The 23,824-nt window shown below is 48.0% G+C and overlaps 1 protein-coding gene across 1 annotated transcript in view; it reads right to left on the bottom strand.

The window, feature by feature from the left end:
- Window positions 1–23,824, bottom strand: part of LOC149324024 (interleukin-31 receptor subunit alpha-like) — a 53,538-nt gene that overhangs the window by 10,103 nt on the left and 19,611 nt on the right. The window contains exons 9-11 of the mRNA XM_089485663.1: window positions 21,039–21,212; window positions 19,347–19,448; window positions 17,103–17,252 (exon numbers count right to left, since the gene is read on the bottom strand). Coding sequence (XP_089341789.1) covers window positions 17,103–17,252; window positions 19,347–19,448; window positions 21,039–21,212 — 426 coding nt within the window. The remainder of the gene's footprint in view (window positions 1–17,102; window positions 17,253–19,346; window positions 19,449–21,038; window positions 21,213–23,824) is intronic.

A 23,824-nucleotide genomic window follows, 5' to 3' on the forward strand; every position in this document is an offset into this window, starting at 1 on the left:
TTCTCAGTCACTCTTAACTCTAAAGTTAACCTCAAGCCATCTACAGCTCTTTTTCAAGTGTGTTCCCCACTTAAGTGGGATGAACTGCCACCAGTACTCTGTAAGTCTGGAAGATGACAGTTCCAGTCCAATATTCCAGTCTTATGAGTCACTGCATGATTGCAGTACACAGCAGCCAGAACAAAGCAGCTAGCACAGAGCCCATGGTTGCAATCTGTCCCACTGTCCAGGAAGGAGGAGGAGGAGCACTGGCTACAATATAATATAGATCTTGCTGACTCTCCTTCCCATTACCAGGAACAGGAATGGAAATTAGCCATGGCTGGCTAAGACAAATGCTAAATCACTGCAAGCAATGTCATGCCTGATTATTTACATACAGAGAGAAAAGCCATGCAGATGACACCAAATTAAGAGGAGTAGCTAATACACCAGAGGACAGGATCAAAATTCAAAATGACCTGAATAGACTAGAAAGCTGGGCCAAAGCTAACAAAATGAAATTCATCATGGAGAAATGTAAGGTACTGCACTTAGGGCAGAAAAATGAAATGCACAAATATAGGATGGGAGACACCTGGATGAATGAAACTACGTGTGAAAGGGATCTAGGGCCTGTTACAGACTGCCAAAATAAAGCTGCTTCAGGTCTCTTTGGAGGTATGCTATTTAAATGATGAATGGGTCCTAAGAGTCCAGAAGTCGCGCCAAAGCCACACTCCATTCCTAAGCACTGGAGTGCAGCTTTGGTGCAGCTTCCGGATTCTTAGGATGCATGCATCATTTAAACAGCATACCTCCAAAGAGACCCGAAGCAGCTTTATTTTGGCAATCTGTAACTGGCCATGGAGTCTAAGTAGACCACAAGTTGAACATGAGTCAACAGTGCGATGCGGCTGCTAAAAAGGCCAATGCAATTTTAGGCTGCATCAATAAAAGTATAGTGTCTAGATCAGGGGTCGGCAACCTGCGGCCCGCGGGCCACATGCCGTTGGGACCAGCCCCATCTCGGTCCTGCTGCCGATTGCCACCACCAAAAGCCCCGTGGGGCCTTTGGCCTGTCGCTGAAGCACGCGGGGCCTCTAGCGCAGGTGCGCGGGGGAAGGAGCAGGAGGAGGAGGGAGGGAGGAGCAGGAGGAGGAGGGAGGATGGAAGGAAGGAAGAGGAGGGAGGAAGGAGGAGGAAGAGGAGGAGGACGAGGGAGGAAGGAAGAAGCAGGAAGAGGAGGAGGAGGAGGAAGAAGAAGAGGAGCAGGAGAAGGAGGAGGATTTCCATTCCATTTTTACAGGTCTGCTTTGTTTTAACGATGATGATGATGGTGATATTGATATGAGCCCGCTTCAGAGGCACGGCCAATGTAAATTGCTGTGATTTTTACAAACTCATGCGCAGTGAAGAAAAACCAAAGTCCCTTGACCAAGTAGTACACACTTCTGAGAAGTACACTTGGTGCAAGAACAGTGAAACCACCTTGACATGTTTAATATGCATAGCCATGTGAACCCATGTTCAGTGTGAAACCCAAAGAGTTTGGTTATGCAATAAGCCTCTGAAATATGCAAGAGGCCATCTTAAGTAAAGCCATGTTCAATGCCCAAATGTGCTGTTTGGAATGGGGGGGGGGGGGGTTGGCCAGAAAGGGAAGTCCATTTCTGCCATCTGTCTAGGAATAATGCCCAAATGTCCTCCATTTTGATCATGCCTAAGAAACGTGCATTTATATTAACATTTTTTACTTATTGCTCCTGTGTATTCTTTCTTTTCTTCCAGCGGTATCCTTTACTTTTTACTCTCCTCCAGTTCCGACCTTTCCTTCTCTTTCCTTTCTCTGTTTTTTGCTTCTTCGTCTCTAAACCATCTGTTATAGAAGGTTCCTGCTTTTTCTGGGGTATCTATTTTCATTTGCTTTTGTTTCCACATAAACGATATCCCCTCCAGGGGTTCCCATTTATATCTAATCTTCCTCTCCTGTAGTATTCTTGTTAGTACCGTATAATCCCTCCTTCTCCTCAACGTCTCCGCGGGGACACCTTTAAAGATTTTAATTTCTGCTCCGTCTATAGTTACTCTTTTCTCATAGCTTTCCTGTATAATCTTGTCTTTTATCCATTCCCTTATGAAATAGACCACAATATCCCTGGGTAGATTCCGGTTGCTTGCTGCCATGGAATTTATTTGGAAGATTTTATCCACTTCTGCATCCACATAGTCCGTAGAAGTTTCTAATAGTTCTGCCAAAACTGGGATAATTTTATCATACAAGTTTTCATTAAATTGTTCTTTCAGCCCTCGTATTTTAATACATTTTTTCCTGTCTTTAATTTCTTTCAGTCTCTGTAGGTTTATTTCATGTTTCTGCGTTTGTTCTAAATCTTTAGTAACTTTCTCTACTTTTTCCGTCCTCGCTTCTAGGTCCCCCATCCTTTTATTCATCATCTTTATATCTGTCATCATCCCTTTCATTGTCTCTTTCAAGTCATCAATATCTCTCTTAAAATCTCTTCTTAACTCGTCTCTTGAGTCCTTAATCTCCTGCCTAATATTTGTCTCAATTCTTTGTATTGCCTCAAGAACTTTTATATTTGGATCCGGTGCTTTTAATTCAATTGATGCTCTTCTTGTTATTGTTTGTTTTTGTTCTCCTTGTCCTTGCCCCTTCTTTTCTCTCTCTCTCTCCTTTGCCACCATTTCCCTCGTACTCATCATTGTCGTTGTATATCATTGTCGTTGTATATCACTGTACATCATTGTCGTCACGCCTCCCTTGCCACCGGACATTTGCCAGGAGCTGCGCTTGCTGCCAGGCGGCTCTCCCTGGGTTGTTGGAGGTACGCAGCTGCGCACCGTCCCAGGGGGGCCGCCCACGGACTGTGTTTGGAGGACTCCTGTTGCTCTTTGCAGCTCCACGGTGGCTCCGGTAGCCGAATTCGGATCATCTGGGGGGAAGGCGGAGGGAGGGGCGTGTCGGGGCAGCGGCACGCTTTAAACCCAGCTCACTGGACTCCTCCTTCATCACGCCTCCCTTGCCACCGGACATTTGCCAGGAGCTGCGCTTGCTGCCGGGCGGCTCTCCCTGGGTTGTCAGAGGTGCGCAGCTGTGCACCATCCCAGGGGGGCCGCCCACGGACTGTGTTTGGAGGACTCCTGTTGCTCTTTGCAGCTCCACGGCGGCTCCGGTAGCCGAATTCGGATCATCTGGGGGGAAGGCGGAGCGAGGGGCGTGTCGGGGCAGCGGCACGCTTTAAACCCAGCTCGCTGGACTCCTCCTTCGTCATGCCTCCCTTGCCACTGGACATTTGCCAGGAGCTGCGCTTGCTGCCGGGCGGCTCTCCCTGGGTTGTTGGAGGTGCGCAGCTGCGCACCGTCCCAGGGGGGCCGCCCACGGACTGTGTTTGGAGGACGTTGCAGCTCCGCAACTGCGCAGCTGCGCATATTTGGCTGCGCAAGGGCTGAGAGAGGCAGTGTCCATGCCAGCATTAGAGCAGAGGATGTCTGCAGTGACTGACCTCTGCTCTTCTAGTTGTTGGGGAAGGGGAGGGGGAGGATATGGACGTGGGGAATGCCTTGGCTGGGGAGGAGGAGGGTAATATCTGCATCAGCGGGGCTCCTATTGAGGTAGTGTGGGGCAGGGGGAGGTATGGCGGTGGGAGAAGGGACTCGCATTACAGAGGAAGGCGAGATCGATGCGTCATATCTATCTCTCCTTCTTGTCCCCCTCCCAACCAAAGGGACCTGAGGGTCACTCCAACCGTGCCACAAACCCTGTCGCTGCTCCTGTGCAATGCCAGGTCGACTAATAATAAGACCCACATAATTCACGATCTGCTAGAAGACAGCAAGTGCGACCTGGCTTGCATTACCGAGACCTGGCTTGGGCCTGAGGGAGATGCTGTGTGGGCAGGACCAGTCCAGGTTAGGTGGGCGGGGTGTGTGTGGCCTTGGTACATAAGAACACCTTGTCTCTCACCAGGAACCACATCCGTCAAACTTCCTTTATCGAGTGTATTTACCTGACCCTGAAGGCTAGGGATAGTCTGGGGATTTTGTTGGTGTATCGGCCACCCCGTGTGCTAACAGACTCCCTTAACGAGCTGACACAGTTGGTTGCAGAGCTGATGCTGGAAACACCCAGGCTGCTTGTCCTGGGTGACTTCAACATCCGCTTTGCGGCCAACTATGTTCCATCCGGTGCGGCTCGGGAATTCATGCATACCATGGCGGTCATGGGCCTGTCCCAGCTGATCTCGGGTCCTACGCATTTTGCGGGAAATACACTGGATTTGGTTTTTTGTACGGATGCGGAAAATCCGTGGGCGGAAATAACTAACATTTCCCCCCTGTCATGGACGGATCATTTCCTCGTGGAGGCAAAAATCAAGGCTTCTACCCAGATCCCCCCCGGGGGTGGTGGACCTATTAGGATGGTCCACCCTCGAAGGCTGATGGAACCCAAAAGGTTCCAGGAAGCCTTAGAGGGGCACATGGTTGGAAGTGACGGCGATTCTGTTGATGCCCTGACTGGTATTTGGAATACCGGTCTCTCTAGGGCTATACACAGTATCGCTCCCAAGCGCCCTCTCAGGCCCGCTTCTAAACGTAAGCCTTGGTGAGGAAGCGAGTCCTGCGACGGCTAGAGCATCACTGGCGGAAACACCTACGCTTAGCCAACAAGGCTCTCCTAGACCGCCTTTTGGAGGACCACGGAGAGGCGATACGAGCAGCTAAGAATTCGTTCTATGGTGCTCATGTCGCGTCCGCGGAGTCGCGTCCAGCAGAGTTGTTCAGGGTGGTCAGGGAGCTAACTCAGCCCCCTCCCACCCTGAACCAGATCCTTGAACCTTCTAAGGCCTGCTGCGACCAATTTAACAACTTCTTCGCGGATAAAACCTCTTGGATAAGCGAGGGTCTTAACGCCGGCATTAGAGCAGAACCTAGGGTAGAGGCATCCAGAGCTTCCGTGGACTCTATTAAACTGGATCAGTTTGAGTTGGTGAGTACTGATGATGTGGACAAGATCCTTGGAAGTGTTCGGAAGACAACCTGCTCTCTCAATCCCTGTCCCTCGTGGCTAGTAGCTCAGGGGGGACCGGTGGTAACTTTGATGTTACACCGGATTATTAATACATCTCTGAGGGACGGGCAATTTCCATCCAGCTTGAAATTGGCCACTATAAAACCGCTGTTAAAAAAGCCCTCCCTCGACCCCCTGATAAATAGTAATTATCGGCCAGTCTCGCTGCTGCCATTTTTGGGGAAGGTGATCGAGAGGGCGGTTGCAATCCAGCTTCAATCGATCTTGGATGAAACGGATTATCTGGACTCATTTCAAACTGGCTTTCGGGTGGGTTACGGGGTTGAGACGGCCATGGTCGCCTTGGTCGATGATCTCCGTCTGGGCATCGACAGGGGAAGCGTGTCCCTGTTGGTGCTCTTGGACATCTCAGCGGCTTTCGATACCATAGACCATGGTATCCTTCTGGAGCGCCTGGCAGAGGTGGGAATCGGGGGCACTGCACTCCAGTGGTTCCGGTCCTACCTCTCTGGGAGGTTCCAGATGGTGCAGCTGGGAGACGTGTGCTCCGATAAGAGGGCCCTCACAACTGGGGTCCCTCAAGGAGCCATTCTGTCTCCCATGCTTTTCAACATTTACATGAAACCGCTGGGAGAGATCATCCGGAGACATGGGGCGCGGGGTTATCAGTACGCTGATGACACCCAAATAGTCTTCTCTATGTCTCCGACTGATGCAGTGACTGAGGATGGCGTCTCTCCTCTCGTGGCCTGTCTGGAGTCGGTAATGGGCTGGATGAGGGAAAACTGACTCAGCCTGAATCCAGAGAAAACAGAGGTACTTGTGATAGGTTCCCCTGGTCCGGGAATGGCGGTGGTTCCACCTGTCCTGAACGGGATCACGCTTCCTGTGAAGGACTCCGTGCGAAGTCTGGGGGTGCTTCTTGACTCGTCGTTTCACCTTACAGCACAGGTGGATGCGACGGTCAAGAGCACCTGTTATCAGCTTCGGCTTATTCGCCAACTGCGCCCATACCTAGCCCAGGGAGACCTTGAAACGGTAGTACATGCTCTGGTAACCTCTCGATTGGATTTCTGCAATGCGCTCTACATGGGGCAACAGATGGTACAGAATATGGCAGCCAGACTGGTCACTGGTACTTCCAGGGCCAGTCATATTACACCTGTACTTAAAGATCTGTATTGGCTGCCCATCCGCTTCCGGGCACAATACAAGGTGTTGGTTATAACCTATAAAGCCCTACATGGCTTGGGCCCAGGATACCTAGAGGACCGCCTCTCCCCATACATTCCGCCCCGCACCCTCAGAACATCTGGGCAGCAACTACTGAGGGTCCCAGGGGCTAGACTAGCCTCCACAACAAGGAGGTCATATACCATCATCGCCCTGACCCTCTGGAACACGCTGCCCATAGAGCTCCGCTCGGCCACCTCCCTGGCCCAATTCAGGAAGGAATTAAAAACCTTCCTGTTTCGTTTGGCATTCCCTGACATAAGTTCCAGTTAGTCTCCCCCTTTTCGACAGCAATGGTAGCTGGTTGATGGGGTTTTAGCATTTTTAATAGTTGGTTTTAATGTATTGTATGTGGATATATGTATCTGTAATGTGCTGTTCACCGCCCTGATCATAGGAAGGGCGGTATACAAATAAAATTTTTATTATTATTATTATATGTTTTACTCATAACTTTTCACCTATATTTCCCCTTTTATCTCACTGTCTAAATGTCAGATTCCGTTATTTTGGCCAGCAATATCCCTCCTTTCCACTGGGGGTCACTACCCCGTTCTTATTACGCTATTTAAATTAGTAAAGTGGGCTATTTAATGCAGATGTATCTTCCTTATATCACAATTCCCAGAGCTCGCAGTTACCCTCCTTTCCTAACAGTGTCGCTGTTTCCTTTCTCTCCTATTATCTAATAAACTCCGTTTAAATGGGGGTAGGCTGTTATAATCCTCCTTTCCTACTGGCGTCGCTGTTTCCCTATTGGCTCTTATTTCTTAGTTAAACACCACCTTCTTGCTGCTTTATTTTCCCTTCCTTTACTCACTCGCTTCCCTTCCCGTTTCCTGCTTTCCACGCGCTCTGCGGCCTTGAAAACGCCGAGCCAGGTTCCTAATATGGAGGTATTTTCCTTTACAATCTTTGTTTCTACGGGTATCCCTCGCACCAAAATATGGTTCTTTCCCCTTCGGTTGGCTTCCCTTTTATGCCTCCCCTATTTTAATCAACACTGAGTCCCGCCTTTCCCTTTCTTTTACCAGTCTTCGTTCTCCCCCTCTTCCTTTGTCCGTCCGTTTCTGTCTGCTTCTCCGTCCGGCTTTACAAAAGTATTTGTTGCTTTATCTCAGTTTATGTTCGCCGTCTGCTTCTCGTCCTAGAAATTCACTGCTCCGTCTGCCTCTCGCCCTAGCTTTCTCCCCGTTTCTCCCTCTGGCTCCTTCGTCTGCTTCTCATCCTCGTATCCGTCTGCTTCTCGTCCTGGCTTCTCCTCTCTGTCTGCTTCTCGTCCTGGCTCTCCTCCCCGCTTCTCACAACGCTCTTTTGTCTGTTTCTCTTCCTTGCTCCTCTCCCTCACCTCATCAATCCTTCCTGGTTTTTCTCCTCCACGTCTACTTCTCTTCCTGGATCACCTTAACTTTTCTCCCGATCTTCTTATCCTTATTATTCACTTTACTTCAACTCCCTCTCACTCTATTTTCTTCAGCCTTCAATTCCCCATAAATCAGTATTTTAGTCACATAGTCTCGTCTTCATTAATCCTGGTCTCTCTCCGTGGATTCCCCCTGGGTTCTGTAGTCCTCCGATGAAGTTTTACTCCTGGGGATCTTTAATTCCAAACCTTCATGCGCTTTTTGAATCTTCTTACCCTTACAGGGGTTTAAGTTGCGGAGTTTGCTGCTGCGGTCTTTCTAATATGGTTTCAGCCACCGATCGCGGCCGCGGTTCACCCTCCGTCCCTGGCGGTTTCTTCGGTTTCCCCCGGGGATGCCAAGGGGAATCCAGTGGAATCCTCCAAAATGGAGACCTCGTCGGGCTCCGTCCGGATCCCCTTTATCGGGGGGATATTCTAGCCTTCTTTCGCTGCCGAAAGTTGGTCTTGAAACTGGCTAATAAATCCGTGAGTGGTGCCGCTTGTCACCTGCCTTTGTGACTTGCAACTTCTTACTCCGCCAACTTCCCGGAAGTCTCATTAACATTTTTTAAAAATCATCAAATTTTTTCACATGTCCTCCATTTTCAAAAAATGTGTCCTACATTTGAAAATGTTGTCCTATTTTATTTATTTATTTATTTATTTATTTATTTATTTGGCTCCCCCCCCCCCGGTTGTCTGGGGGACACCAACCCGGCCCCCGGCTCAAAAAGGTTGCCTACCCCTGGTCTAGATCAAGGGAAGTAATAGTGCCACTCTATTCTGCTTTGGTCAGGCCCCACCTGGAATATTGTATCCAGTTCTGGGGACCATAATTCAAAAAGGACACTGACAAACTGGAGCATGTCCAAAGGAGGGTGACTAAAATGGTGAAGGGCCTGGAAACCATGCCTTATGAGGAACGCTTTAGGGAGCTGGGTATGTTTAGCCTGGAGAAGAGAAGGTTAAGAGGTGATATGATAGCCCTGTTTAAATATTTGAAGGAATGTCATATTGAGGAGGGAGCAAGCTTGTTTTCTGCCGCTCCAGAGAACCAAAACAATGGATGCAAGCTACAGGAAAAGAGATTCTACCTAAACACTAGGAGGAACTTCCTGACAGTAAGGGCTGTTCAACAGTGGAACACACTCCCTTAGAGTGTAGTGGAGTCTCCTTCCTTAAAGATCTTTAAACAGAGGCTGGATGGCCATCTGTCAGGGATGCTTTGATTGAGAGTTCCTGCATGGCAGGGGTTTTACTGGATGGCCCTTGTGGTCTCTTCCAACTCTATGGTTTTATGTGTCTCATCATATCTGCTGTAAGAAAACAAAAAACATTTCACATGGAAATATACTACTAGAAGCTCATTGGGCTCTTGCAAGCCCCACAACTACTGTATATACTCATGTTTTAGTCAAATTTTAGTCAAACATTTGACTTGAAAAAATTGGGTCAATTTATCCATGGGTCAATATATGTACTGTACCTTAACTTTTATCAAAATAGGGACCATCTCCTTCTCTGAGGAGTGGTGAAAGGCAACAGATTAGTCCATCACCTAAAAGAAGCACTGGCCGCTCTCCTCTCTCTGACACAGCATTGCTTTTGGCCTCTTTGAATGACTGGGTGTGAAAATAGAGGTGTGCTTTGGCATCATTTTCCTTTCCTTCATCCCTTATATCCTTTATTACATGCCTCTACGTTTTACCCTCAACGTATCCATGGGTTATATCAAAATCCACAATTTTGGCCCCACTACCTGCCCTCGACTTATATGTGAGGTCGACTTACAGTCGAGTGTATATGGTAAATACAATAAAATACAGCGCGTCCGCGTCATACGTGGGCATGCCTTATGCAGCTTGAGCATACGCGCTCAAGCCGCAGGGCACACGCGGGTGGAAGGGGCGGCGTGTCCCATTCAATTGAATGGCCGCGCGCGTCCGTTGCGCCCCGCGCACCGCCGCGCACGAGCCCCATTGTTTACAATGGGGCTTGAGCATAGGCAGAATTCACCTTATGCGGAGGGATCCGGAATGGATCCCCACGTAAGACGAGGGCCCACTGTATTAAGAAAGTTAGGCAAGTCTGTTGCAATGGGAGAAACATATATCTTGAAGAAAGCAGGGTCAGTGGAGCTGGATAAAGTTACAGTGCAACATCCTTTTAGGTCACAGCACCTGAAAACAGAACTCAGACTTGAGAGATGGGGTAACTTAGCTTCCTTTGACACTATCCAAGAGGGCACAACTGTGACTCTGCAATCCCAACTCTCCCTCCATGTCTGTCAGAAAAGAAAAAAATAAACAAACAAAAATGTCTGCTATGTATTAGAGGCAAGAAGCAGCGACAGTTGTTTTTTGTTTTTGTTATTGCAAGACCTCAGAAGAGATGTAGCTGTGCCCTTCCACCACTACCACCAACCCGCTTGCACATACAAATACTTAGATATATCGTTTATTTTCTTTTCATGAAGCCTGTAAGACAAACTACTATTTAATCAGGCATAATTTTGAAGGTTTACAAATCCCCAGTATCCCCTACCATAACATCTGATTGGCAGAGAACACAATCTCAAGAGCTGTATATTGGCTGACATTATTACAATACAACATATTTGGTGTTATATGCTCCTCAGCTGATATTTTCAACTGTTGCAGCAAGCCCAACAAAGCAAATATGCTTGAAAACCTCAATGAACTTTGGTGCTAGGTTTGGGAAAATGCAAACCAAAAGAAATAGGAAAGGGCTTAAGGAAACATAGAGCCTTAAAGGCAGAGTTATGGGGTTGGTTCATATTGTCACAGGCACTGACAAAACACCATAAGCATACAAATTCTCCAGAATTATATGCATGACAAGGGCAGGAATGGAGAGGGGAAGGACAGGTTGCTTACCTGTAACAGTATTTCTTCGAGTGGTCATCTGCGAATACATACAAATGGGTTTCACTGCGCCTGCGCAGTGCTGCTCGGAAACTTCTGGAATCACTGGGCAAAGTTTACTTTGCAACATATAAAAACTTTTTGGCGGTAACTCCGCCCACCCGTTATAAGGCCCCTGCTTTCCCGCTCTTTCCCCAGTTCCGCAATTTTTCCGCCAAGCAGGCGATGGAGAGAGCCAATGAGAGCAGGACACTGAGGGGACGGACGGGTGGGATTTGTATGTATTCGCAGATGACCACTCGAAGAAATACTGTTACAGGTAAGCAACCTGTCCTTCTTCTTCGTGGTCTCTGCGAATCATACAAATGGGTTTAGACTGACAAGCTTAGGTATGTGGCGGAGGGAGTGTCCTGAGACCAAAGCTATGGTAAACCAAAGGTAATTTTATTACAACAATAAACACCTTGAACCATAAAAAGAGTCAGTCTTATTGTTTTGCACCAACAACAAGCAACAATCATTGCTAAACCTGAGAAGGGGAGATAAGGTCGTGCAAGACCCATCCCATTGAAATTGTGCATACCAACATTCACAGAATGAAACAGAAGGCATTATAAAAATAAATGCTGAAGCACAACCATCAGTAGTGCAATCAATGCAACCCTGAAACCAACACAGCCCTCCCGAAAGCTGCGTCTCGGATGGCTCTGGTGTCCAACCTATAGTGCTTTATAAAAGTCAATGGCTGGGACCAGACAGCAGCCTTACAGACATCCTCCAGGGAAATCCCTGACAGAAATGCAGAGGATGCTGACATTGACCTTGTGGAATGGGACCGGACCCTGCCCGGGAGAGACTTGCCCAGCAGTTCATAGCAGAGGTGGATGGTACCAGCCACCCATTTGGAAAACCTCTGCGCAGACACGGGCAACCCCTTCTTCGGCTCCGAGTAGCATTGGAAAAGTCTCTCGGACCGACTGGAGGCAGCAGTTCTGTCCAAATAAAACGCCAGTGCTCTCCTGACATCAAGAGAGTGCAGGCGTCGTTCCGCATCCGACGTCGGATTGGATGCGAGGGTAGGCAGTACAATGTCCTGACACATGTGAAAAGCCGATACTACCTTCGGCAAGAAAGTAATGTCTGTCCGGAGGACTACCTTGTCCTTGTGGAACCTCAAAAACGGCTGGTCCCTCCGTAAGGCACAGAGTTCGCCCGCACGGTGGGCAGAGGTGATGGCCACAAGAAAAGCGGTTTTCTAAGTCAGTAGTCTCAGGTCCGCTGTGGCCAGCAGTTCAAAGGGCTTGGATTGGAGGGCGGACAGTACCGCCTCCAAACTCCAAGCCGGTGCCGGTACCGACACAGGAGGATACAGGTTAGCCCAACCTTTAAGGAACTCCTTCACCAAGGGGTCCTTGAAGAAGGAAACCCTCCCCCCGAACTGATATTTGGCACAAATGGCAGACAAATAGCACTTGATGGATGCGAGAGAAAGCCCCTCATCCAAAAGTGCCATCAAAAACTCCAGCACCACTGGAGTGGACACTTGAGCAGGAGACAAGCCTTTTTGGTCCAGGAACAGGCCAAATTTCCTCCACTTGGAGGCATAGGGCCGCTGGGTGGAAGGTTTCCTTGCAGCCAGGATCACCGTCCTCACCGCCTCTGGCAGGGCAGTCAGGGCTGTATTCTCCAGGCTACCAGCGGCAGGCTCTCGATGTCCGGGTGGAGAATCCGTCCGTCCTGGATTGACAGTAGGTCCGGACGAGGATCGAGGCGGAGAAAGCATTTCTTGGAAAGGTGAAGAAGGGATGCAAACCAGGGCTGTCTCGGCCACCACGGGGTGATCAGGATCACATGCGAGCGGTCCGTTGTCATCTTGGACACTGCCCTGATGACGAGAGGGAACGGAGGGAACGCGTAGAGAAGCTCCCCCGTCCAGAGGAAGGCGAATGCGTCTCCGAGGGATCCGTCCATCGACTTCCTGGAGCAGAACTGGGGACAGTGGGTGTTCCACCTGGTCGCGAAGAGGTCGATCCGGGGGGGTTCCCCACCGGTCGAAGAGGTCGCTGACCATCTCGGGATGGAGCCTCCACTCGTGGCACACCGATGGGGATCTGCTGAGGCGGTCTGCCAGCTCGTTGTCCTCTCCCGGAAGGTGAATCGCCTGAAGGAGGATTTGTCTTTGGATGCACCAGTCCCAAATGCGGAGCGTCAGGTCGAGCAGGGTCTTGGATCTGGTGCCTCCTTGCTTGTTGATGTAATACATCACGGTGGTGTTGTCCGTCCTCAGGAGGACCACCTTGCCTGTGACGGCGAACTCGAACGCCCTTAATGCCTTCTCCACTGCCAGCATCTCCAGGGCGTTGATGTGGAGGAGCTTGTCCTGGGCGGACCACCTGTCCTTGACGACCAAATCGAGCAGGTGGGCGCCCCAACCCTCCAGGGATGCGTCGGTTGTCAGAGTCAGCTGTGACTGGGGCTGATGAAAAGGCATCCCGGCGCCGACATTGCGGAAGTCCAACCACCATCTCAGGGACGCAGCCACCGGTCTCGGTACCGTGAGCCACTTGGACGGAGGGTCCTCCATCGGAGAGAAGGCGGAGAGGAACCAGGACTGGAGCGGTCGGAGGCGAAGTCTTGCCCAAGGTGTGACAAACGTCGTTGATGCCATGTGGCCCAAAGCGACCTGGACATCTCTGGCCCTCACCCTTCTGTGGGAGATGCAAGGTCTGAGCGACGCAGTCAAGGCCTGGAAACGGTCTGGAGGGAGAAAGGCGGAGCATCTTTCGGAGTCGAGAATTGCCCCGATGAACTTGACCTGCCTAGTTGGGGTGAAGTGGGATTTTTCCCTGTTGACGACCAGTCCAAGGGAGTCGAAGAGGTGCAGGGCGAATGAGACTGCTTCCTGCAGTTCGTGTGGAGACTCGGCGGCAAACAGCCAGTCGTCCAGGTAAGGGAAGACCATGAAGCCCTTCTGATGAAGGTATGCCACCACCGGTGCCATGCACTTTGTGAAGACCCGTGGAGCCATGGCCAAGCCGAAGGGGAGGACGTTGTAGCGGTACGAGGTGGAGCCGACAGCGAAGGCGAGGAATCTCCGGTGGGATTCCCGGATCCCGACGTGGAAGTAGGCGTCCTTCAAGTCGACAGTCACGAACCACAGGCCCTGGTGGAGCAGAGGTAGAATGGAAGCCAAGGTTACCATTCGAAAGCGACGGTATTCCAGGAACAAATTCAAGTGTCTCAAGTCTAGGATGGGCCTGATGCCCCCATCCGCTTTCGGTACCGTAAAGTACCTGGAGAAGAAGGCTCTGGGACATTGGTCAGGCGGTGAAGGGGAGATGGCCCCTTTTTCCAGCAAGGTGCGCACTTCGTCGAGAAGGGTGTCCGAGGGGGGAGTGGACATGAAGGCTCCAGTTGGAGGGAGCTCTTCGAACTCGAGGGCATATCCCCTACGGATGATGTTAAGAGCCCACGAGTCCGATGTTACTGAGGCCCAGGTGTTAGCGAAGGGCCTCAAAATGTCCAGAAAGAAGGGGGGTGAAAGAGAGGCGAAGTGCGCTGCGTCCCTTCAGGTTCTCTTCTTCCCCTGGTCGGTGTCCTGCCGGCGGGACTTGCGGTACCGAGGCAGGAAGTTACGACGGCCAGAGGAGGAGGAAGACTGCGAGGGGTAGCGACGTCTCTGGGAGCCCTGTTGTTGGGACTGTCGATCCCGAGGGAAGGTCCCTTGAGACTGACCTTGCGGCTGCCATGGGCGCTGACGCTTCCGAAATGGAGAAGCAGGTGTAGAGGACATGCCATGCTTCTTAGCTGCCGCCTTCATCCTGAACTTCCTGTTCAGGCGGTCGTCAGTCTCTGCATGGAAGAGCCCGGTCCCGTCGAGTGGCATGTCCTCGATGGCCGCCTTGACGGTAGGGTTGAGGTCCGAGGCCCTCAACCAAGCGTGTCGTCTGAGTGCCATGGAAGCAGACATGGCCCTCCCTGCACAGTCAGCCATATTTCTGGAAGTGGTGATGAGCCAGCTTCCGATGGAGTGAGTCTCGTCTCTGACCTCGATCAACTGCCTCTGGACGTCATCCGGGATGTCCGAGATGAGAGGGGAGATACGTTCCATGAGGATTTGGACGTATGCCCCCATGCAGGCGGTATAATTGATGGCCTTTACCGCCAGGGCCGCTGCCGAGTAGGCCTTCTTGGCCAGGCCATCCACCTTCTTCGCCTCCCGGTCGACAGGGGAGGTAGCCTGCTTCGGCACGAAGCTGTGCTGAGCTCCCTCAACAATAGCCGAATTAGGCCTGGGGTGATCAACCAACCAGGGACAGCTTGCCGGGGCGACTCTGTAGAGAGACTCCACCTTGCGGGACGAGGCAGACAGGTTGGCCGGTGAGTCCCAAGACCTCTGAACTATGGTCTGGAGAGATGGTAGCAGGGGAAGGCAAGGAGGTGTGGGCACCCGTCCATGAACCCGACGTTCCACCGGATCCCGAGCATCATCGTCTGGGAAAGCAAGCTCGATGTCGAGGGCCCTGGCCATCTTCACGACGTGCTCACTAAAAGAACGGACGTCGTCCGATGGGGAAGAAGGCTCAGGATTGTGCATCCTCTGGGGCGAAGCCGACACCGGGAGGACATCTTCTTCCTCGGACAGCACCTCGGACGGGGGCACGGGCTCGTCATCAGAGTCCAAGTCGGAGGAGAGGACGTCAACCACTGTGACTTGGGATCTCGGACGGCTCGGGATGGGATCAGCCAAAGGGCGGGAGCGCCGGCGAGGCGGAGATGGAGGCCTCTCGAACACGGAGACGACCGGAACCGATCTGGCAGACGTGCCCTCCTGTGGGTCAGCCGGACGGGGGTTCAATCTGGTGAACTCTCTGAGTGCCACCTCCTTCGTGACCGACATGAAGTATCGGCCAGACTGGGTGTCCAGGAACAGATCCGGCGCCTCCTGAGGGCGGGGCGGTTGTCCATCGCCCTCATCCTCGGAATGGGGAAGCGAGAGGTCTCCAGAAGGGAGGGCAGGAGCGGTGTCCCCTGTCTCGTGGACGAAGTCCATAGTGGGCTGAGGCGGTGGTGTGACCGGTACCGGAGTCTGCTGGATCTCAGGGGCAGGCTCTGGATCAAGAGCTGCCGGAGTGGAAGCACGGGCCTTCTTAGAGGGGGAACGCCTCTTGTCTTTAGCCTTGGGCAAGTCGGTCCCGGCTTGCTCCTTGGCAGGCTTAGACTTCTTAGAGGCAGGGTCACGGCCCGACTTGTCATGGCGCCTTTTCTTTCCCGGTCTCGGGGTCTCTTCCAACGGGAAGAATGGATTTTCCGGGAGGTCCAGGAGGACAGCAGTCGCTCCCGATGAGGAAGGCCTTGGGGACCTTGCCTTGTCCGAAGACGGGGCATGGGTCACTCCCGAAACCGAAGCCGATTCCCTCGGCTTGGAGGCGTGACGGGACGCCTTGGATGATGAAGGCGACGCGAGTTGGGCCTCCGCTCCAGTCCCCTTCCTCGCGTGTGAGCCGTCCGATTTCCTCGCAGATTTGGACGACGGCTCGGTGCCCTCGGTCCCCAGAGCCTTATGGGGGCGCTTGGAGGGTTCGTCGGTGGCACTGGACGGTTTGGAGCCACGGGCCACATCGGAGGTGGCGGGAGGGAATGTCCCGGCCGGGACACACACCACGCTGGAAACGGTGGCCCTGACGGATGTCACGCTGGACACGCTGGCCCTGGAAGATGAAGGCGGGGCACGGAAGGCGGGACGGATGAAGAGCGGGAACCTCCCTCTTGTACCTTGCCCAGGGCGATCGCCGAGGTGAGCCGGGACTCACGGTTTTTCCGGGCCTGAGAGGAGAGGGACCTGCAAAGCGGGCAGGCCTTGGCGTCATGGTCTTTGCCGAGGCACAGAAGACAGGAAGAGTGCGGGTCCTGGACGGGCACCTTTCCCCCGCAGATGTCACACTTTTTGAAGGGTGCAGGCATCCTGAGAGGACGACACAGCCAAAGGAGAATCCAGAGAACGAGATAAACAGTCTGAAGATTCGAAGTTACCAGGGGTGGGAGACAAAGAATGGTCAAGAGTACAGTCCAAGGTCAAAAACGAAAGCGATTCCAAGCAAGCGAAGCAAGCGAAAGTTCCCTGAAGCAGCTAGCGCGGCGGAAAAAAGGAACTGGGGAAAGAGCGGGAAAGCAGGGGCCTTATAACGGGTGGGCGGAGTTACCGCCAAAAAGTTTCTATATGTTGCAAAGTAAACTTTGCCCAGTGATTCCAGAAGTTTCCGAGCAGCACTGCGCAGGCGCAGTGAAACCCATTTGTATGATTCGCAGAGACCACGAAGAAGAAAATAGAATTTTGTCTCTAAACCAAATCACACATACCACAGCATATAAACTTCTTCCCTGGCAAATGTACGAAGTTCAGTATTTTTTATGAAAACATATTTCCAAGTTTTAAAGCTGACCACTTTGCCTAGCTGGAAGCAATTTGTCTGCAAACGTATTAATGAAGAAAACATTGCTAGCAGGTGATATTAGACATGTTTTTGCTTTATACATGCATACTTACCAAATTCTTTTCCATCCTCAGCTTTATAAAATACAGTGTAGTTAGTAATGAAACCATTTCTCTTTGCTTCTGGTATTGCCTTCCATTTTATGGTAGCATGGTTTTTATCAATGTCCTCTACTTCTTCAGCTGTAGGACCTTCTGCTGGGACTAATCATATAAAGAAATGCAGGAGGGGGAAAAACCTTAACTATTTCAGAATGTCATTTACAGTGAACTTGTAGCAAAGCAGTTTCTCTTTAACTAGGGAAACCTTAATTGAACAATTCCTACCCATATCCTACAGCAAGTCATTCTGATACTCTGATCAGCTTAATCCTGAGTGCTGGTGATTAAAAGCCAACCCTCAAGAATTTATCAATTATCCAAGCCCCTAAAATTGAGATTTTTTTTTTAGGAATGAAATGTGGATTTTCTTGGTGGCTTTACACTATATGCCACCCATGCATCTGCAACAGAAGGTTGAAATCCACAAAAATGTGTGCTAAAATAAATGAATTAGTCTCAAAGGTGCTGCTAGCTGCTTTCCCCTTTCTTCCTTTACCCCTTTTTATTAAGTAAAAAGGTAACTAAAAGGTAACTAAAATCTGACTAGGAGAGCCAGTGTGGTGTAGTGGTTTGAGTGTTGGCCTACAACTCTGGAGATCAGGGTTTGATTTCCTGCTTGGCCATGGAAATCCAACTGGGTGACCTTGGGCAAGTCACACACTCTCCCAGAAAAACCCATAATAGGTTTGCCTTAGGGTCACCATAAATTGGAAACAACTTGAAGGGACACAACAACAAACTGTCCATGCAATTAATCATTACGTGGAGATGAGATGGCAAGTGGCAATATTCAATTTTTGTTCTATATAATCAATATCTAGTTCCCTTAAATGAATAATAGAAAGAGACCCCAAAAAGGTGAACTTAACCATAATAGAAAGAGACCCCAAAAAGTGAACTTAACCATAGTAAAAGTTTGCTGAAGTACTTAGAAATTTTAACAAGATGGGTAAAAAGGTTGGCGTGACATATTTTGAAGGATAAATGCTGGTGCATGATGTCTACTTTGAGTCAGACTAATGTATGTTGATAAAGGATTTGCATGGAATATGTAGACTACTGAGTGCAAGGCCAGGGTTGATGCATATTATCTGGTGAGAGGCCTTTGATAAGAGAAAAGCTTGGAATGTGGCATAGGTTGCTAATGCATAAGTAATGAGATTTTGATGTATTCAGAATTCTTTGTTCTGATTGAATGCATTTTTGTATGTTTAAAACCGTTTACATCCAATAGAATTTTGTCACAGAAAGTCTTTGTTAAGATGTCTATAAAAAGGAGGATTTTACATTTATTCTTTAGCTCAGGGGTTAATTAGGATCCAAATCCTAAACTGAGATCTTGCTAGCAAAATAAATTGTTTTCTTTACTAAACTGGATCTTCCTTGCTTGTTTGCTGTTCTGTTCAAGAACCCATCATTTAAATTGGTTTATTAATATAGAATTCTGTAACAGAGACAGCCCAGTGGCCATGAGGCACTTCAGCATATAATTTTTATCACTTTTCAACTCTTCCTAACTCTTAAGAGAAATGGGTCCTATTTGAGAGAAAGACAGGATATAAATAAAATAATTAAGCTAAATTAAATTATAATTGCAGTTTAACTTTCATGCAGAAAGGACGCAACCACCAACAAATACCTCAGTTGCTTCTGAATAAATTCAACCTTCTTTCCTTTTGATTAAAACATACGAATGTAGTCTGGCATGCAGAAGAAAATCAGTTTTCATCAGAAATATCCCCAATCCTATGGCACCAGTGGAAGGAATTGACCCTTCAATAAGGCATGACCAAGTGGGCTAAGAACAAAGGTTTGATTCTTTACAGATGACATGCCCAAAACACACAGAGAAAACTTCATTTATTTCTAGGCTGAACTTGCCAATCCACTAATGCTCTGACTGCCCAGTGGTACACCGGTATTTTAATAGATAGTTAGGTCAGAAACCATTTTGTATTAATCTATTGCAAGACTGCATGAACAATAACTGGGAGGAACAATATGGTATTAACAGCAAAAATGGTGGATTATTTTTATAACATTCCCAAGATAGAAAAGGACACTGCAATTTGCAGTCTCTCTCCCAGGCACTCATTTTAAATTTTGTGGATCATCCTCAAAAATGAAGTTCCCATGCAAGAATTTGATATCAGTGAAACAGATTAATTCACTATAGAGACAACTATTTATACATACTTCCTTGATGAAAGTAAGTTCTGATGGAACATGGAGTTTTTATTTCATCTTTATACAAGGGATATACAGAAATGTAGTAGTATTTAAAACGTATGAAGGCTCCTGAAAGAAATCAGAAATATGGAATATCATTAGTTCTTTAAAGATACAAAGCAAGATATTATGTTGTGCACTCACAGGGCACAGAAAGAGAGGGATAAACAACACAGTCAGGTCTTTAAAATCAGTTAGTAGCCTTTGAGACCTTTTCCCTTATTATCTTGAACAGAAGTGTGAAGCTAAGGATCATTTGGGTGTATTAGAAATTAAATAGGAATCAGGCAACAATGCATCACTTTCTGCCATGTAAGTTTTCAGAAAATAATACCAGATTTAAACGACTGGCTGATGAAATTTACGAGGTGATAGAAATTGATAAGCTAACATATTTAATTTAAAAGAAATCTATGACTATATTTGAGGAACAATGGAGACCTCTGATAAAATACTTGAAAACAAAATGGGGTAAAAACTTTACGCTTGGTCTGGAGTAAACAAGTCTACAAAGAAAATCGTAGCATTTACATTTAATATACTTGTACTGAAGGACTAGGATCAGTGATGGCAAACCTATGGCACGCGTGCCAGAGGTGGCACTCAGAGCCACCTCTGTGGGCACTTGTGTCGTTGCCCCAGCACAGAGACTGGCAGAGTTTGTTACTAGAAAGCCAGAGGGACACGGCACTTTGCAATAAATAAGTGGGTTTGGGATTGTTGCTTGGGCACTGGGTCTCTAAAAGGATTGCCATCACTGGACTAGGTAATCATGTTATGACAATGAATACTTCACGTTAGTGGAAGTATGTTTATATTTTACATGTTTCAGAATTCAACTCTTTTTTTCAGTGTTATAATTGAGGGCGATCGAAATTCAATGTAAACTTACAGGCAAACCTCACAGAAAGTAGGAAGGATACTTTTTGATATTGTTGTAACTATTATTTATTCTCTTTGTGTAATAATTAATGTATAGATTGATGCTAATATTTTGTATTCTATAGTATTCATGGTTTTGTTTAAAAAAAAGGAAACAACTTTTTTTCTTTTCTTTTTTTAATTAATAAAGATTATTAATTACGCAGTGTTTAGAACTTTTACCAGCCTTAGAGACTGTTTGCATGGGCCAAACAACCGGCTTCCCCCTGGCCTTATGTTGTCTAGTTTAGACAACGCAGACTGAAACACCTGTGGCAGGATTGGGCCAGATCCTGCCTGTGCTGACATGAATCCAGAGGATCCATTCTAACCCTGGGCTAAACAGCCTTTACCCCGGGGTAAAATACCCTTGGTTTCGTGCAAAACCGGGCTGTTCAGGCCTATCATGCTTTTTACCCTTCCGGAAGGCAATCCATCTGAGAAACTCCCTGTCGCCTCATCTAATGTGGGATGTCTGATCAAGTAGGTACAGCTGGGTGCCCCATTTCCACGTCAGAGGGAGCAACTGGGAATCTTCTGAAATGAAGCCTACACTTTTGAAAGGTAAGGGGTGGCCCTGGGTCGGTGTAGGTACAGGTGTGTGAGCACCCCCCTGTCCCCATGCCAATGGATTAACCTGGATGTACACCAGGGGCAGGAAAGCACAGGCTCATCCTATGCTATTCTGCCCCCTCTGCTCAGGATCTTACTGGATGTAAATAATCATTTAAAGCCTACCTTTTGGTGATGTCCATTTTGTAGTGTTTATCTTTTGCCATGATCTCTTGATTGAATTTGACTCATAATACCATTCTACAATATAGTTGTTTATTTCTACATTCGACGGTTCCCATTCCAAAAACATTTGCTCCTCTAAAGCAGAAGCCTTGATGGAAACAATCCTTTCATGATCTAGGACAACAAATGTTCATATTAATAAAAATATTGACTTAAACACATGTCAGAAATTTAACTATTATTCTGATTAATAAAATCTCTGAGTACTGTTTAGGGAAAAAAAGGTTGGAGGCAAAAAGACGTCAAAAGGGCACATTTTATGCCACAGCCTGGTGTTGACAATAGCTTTGAATAGCTGGATCATTTTGAGTTTGTAAATACCGATGAAGTGGACAAGCTCCTTGGAAATGTAAGGAAAATAACGTGCCCTCTCGATCCTTGCCCATCATGGTTGACCGCTCAGGGAGGGGATTTTTTTTGTTTTTTATTTATATACCGCTATTCCAAAGATCATAGCGGTGAACAGCAAGTAAGCTAATTAGCAAGTAAGCTAATTTGCCCCCAACAGTCTGGGTACTCATTTTAGCGACCTCGGAAGGATGCAAGCCTGAGTCAAGCTTGGGCCCTTTTGCTGGTCTTGAACTCGCAACCTTGTGGTTTTGAGTGTATGGCTGCAGTACAGGCATTTAACCACTGCGCCACCAGGATGCAATGAAAATATTATTACAACTTATAATTAATGCATCCTTTTGGAAGGGAATATTTCCATCTAAATTAAAACAAGCAGTAGTAAGACCACTTTTTAAAAACCCTCTCTAGATCCCCTGGTAAGAAACAATTATAGACCAGTCTCTCTCTTACCATTCTTGGGCAAAGTGATCAAGAGGGCAGTTGCCTCCCAACTCCAAGCTGTCTTGGATGAAGCCGATTATATGGATCCATTTCAAACTGGCTTCAGGGTGGGATACAGAGTTGAGACGGCCATGGTCTCCTTAGTTGATGATCTCCGTCTGGGAATCAACAGGGGAAGTGTGACCGTGATGGTGCTCTTGGACATCTCAGCAGCATTTGATACCATCAACCATAGTATCCTTCTGGAACGCCTGAGGGAGTTAGATATTGGGGGCGCTGCGCTCCAGTGCTCCACTCCTACCTCTCGGGCAGATTCCAGATGGTGAGGCTGGGGGACAGTTGCTCCTCTAGGAGAGAGCTGACATCTGATGTCCCTCAAGGTGCCATTCTATCCCACATGCTGTTTAACATTTACATGAAGCCGCTGGGAGAGACCATCCGGAGACATGGGGCACAGTGTTATCAGTCTGCTGATGACACCCAAATCTATTTTTCTATGTCTCCGACAGTTGCAGTAACTAAGTGACCTGTCTTGGGTTAGTAATGGACTGGATGAGGGAAAACAGACTCAAGTTGAATCCAGAGAAAACAGAGGTACTTGCGATAGGTACCCCAAGTCCAGGGACAGAATTTTGTCAACCAGTCTTGGACGGGGTCACACTTCCCTTAAAGGACAAAGTTCACAGTTTGGGAGTACTCCTGGACCCATCTTTACAGTTATCATCCCATGTGGATATGATGGCCAGGAGTGCATGGTACCAACTTCGGTTGATAGGCCAACTGCATCCCTACCTGGACTAAAAGGACCTTGAAGCAGTGGTACACACACTGGTAATCTCTCGTTTAGATTTCTGTAATGCGCTCTACATGGGGCTACCTATGTACCAAGTTCAGAAGCTTCAAATGATGCAAAATGTACCAGCCAGATTGGTCACTGGAACATCTAGATCAGTCCTCATAACACCAGTATTAAAATCTCTTCACTGGCTACCAATTAGCTTCCAGGTGCAGTACAAAGTGTTGGTTATTACAGTGAGTCCTTTTTATACGCGGGGATCCGTTCCAGATGCCCCCGTGTAAAAAAAAGCCACATATGCTCGAGCCTCATTGAAAGTAATGGGACGCGCCCCCGCACGCTCCCGCAGGTTCCCTCACGGCTTTCAGCGGTTTTACTGTTTTATTGAATGTATTTTATATAAAATTGTAGTTTTTTATCTTGCAATGTTATTTCTATTGTTGTAATCCCGCCTCGATCCGCTAGGAGAGGCGGGAAATATAAATAACAATTATTATTATTACCCATAAATGCTGCCAACACAAAAATGCAGCTCAACACAAATATAAATTATTATTATTATTATTATTATTATTATTACCCATAAATGCTGCCAACACAAAAATGCAGCTCAACACAAATATAAATTATTATTATTATTATTATTATTATTATTATTATTATTATTATTACCCATAAATGCTGCCAACACAAAAATGCAGCTCAGGAATAGGCAAAACATCCTGTATGAATAGATGTATGCACATATTTTGTTACTGTATTTCCAGTTACACAATTAAACTGAATACACAGGCACATAGCAACTCACTGGTAAGTACCTGTAGTAATAAAGGATAGATAACCTGTCTGTACAGAACAACACCAGAAATATCTAGAATTTTTTGGGAAGAGAGGCAGGTAGTAATTTCCTTCCTTGTAAAAAAAACCTGGCAAGTTATCTTTGAAGAGCTATTCATCATGAAGCTTAATGTCTGAGTTAAAACTGTGAGATCAGTGAAAGTCTAGGGTTTAGAGGAAACGTTCTGTGCAAGTCCTGTTTAATGGCTATTCTTTGGTTTCTCTGGCACATGAACTGATTTCACAGAGCTGGAGAAATCTGTCCAACCCATCCTGCATAGTTATTAAACAAAAGCTCTCC

Source organism: Sceloporus occidentalis, unplaced genomic scaffold (assembly GCF_023333645.1).
Source record: "Sceloporus occidentalis isolate IW3139 unplaced genomic scaffold, rSceOcc1.0.p SCAF_1, whole genome shotgun sequence".
Classification (NCBI taxonomy): Eukaryota; Metazoa; Chordata; class Lepidosauria; order Squamata; family Phrynosomatidae; genus Sceloporus; species Sceloporus occidentalis.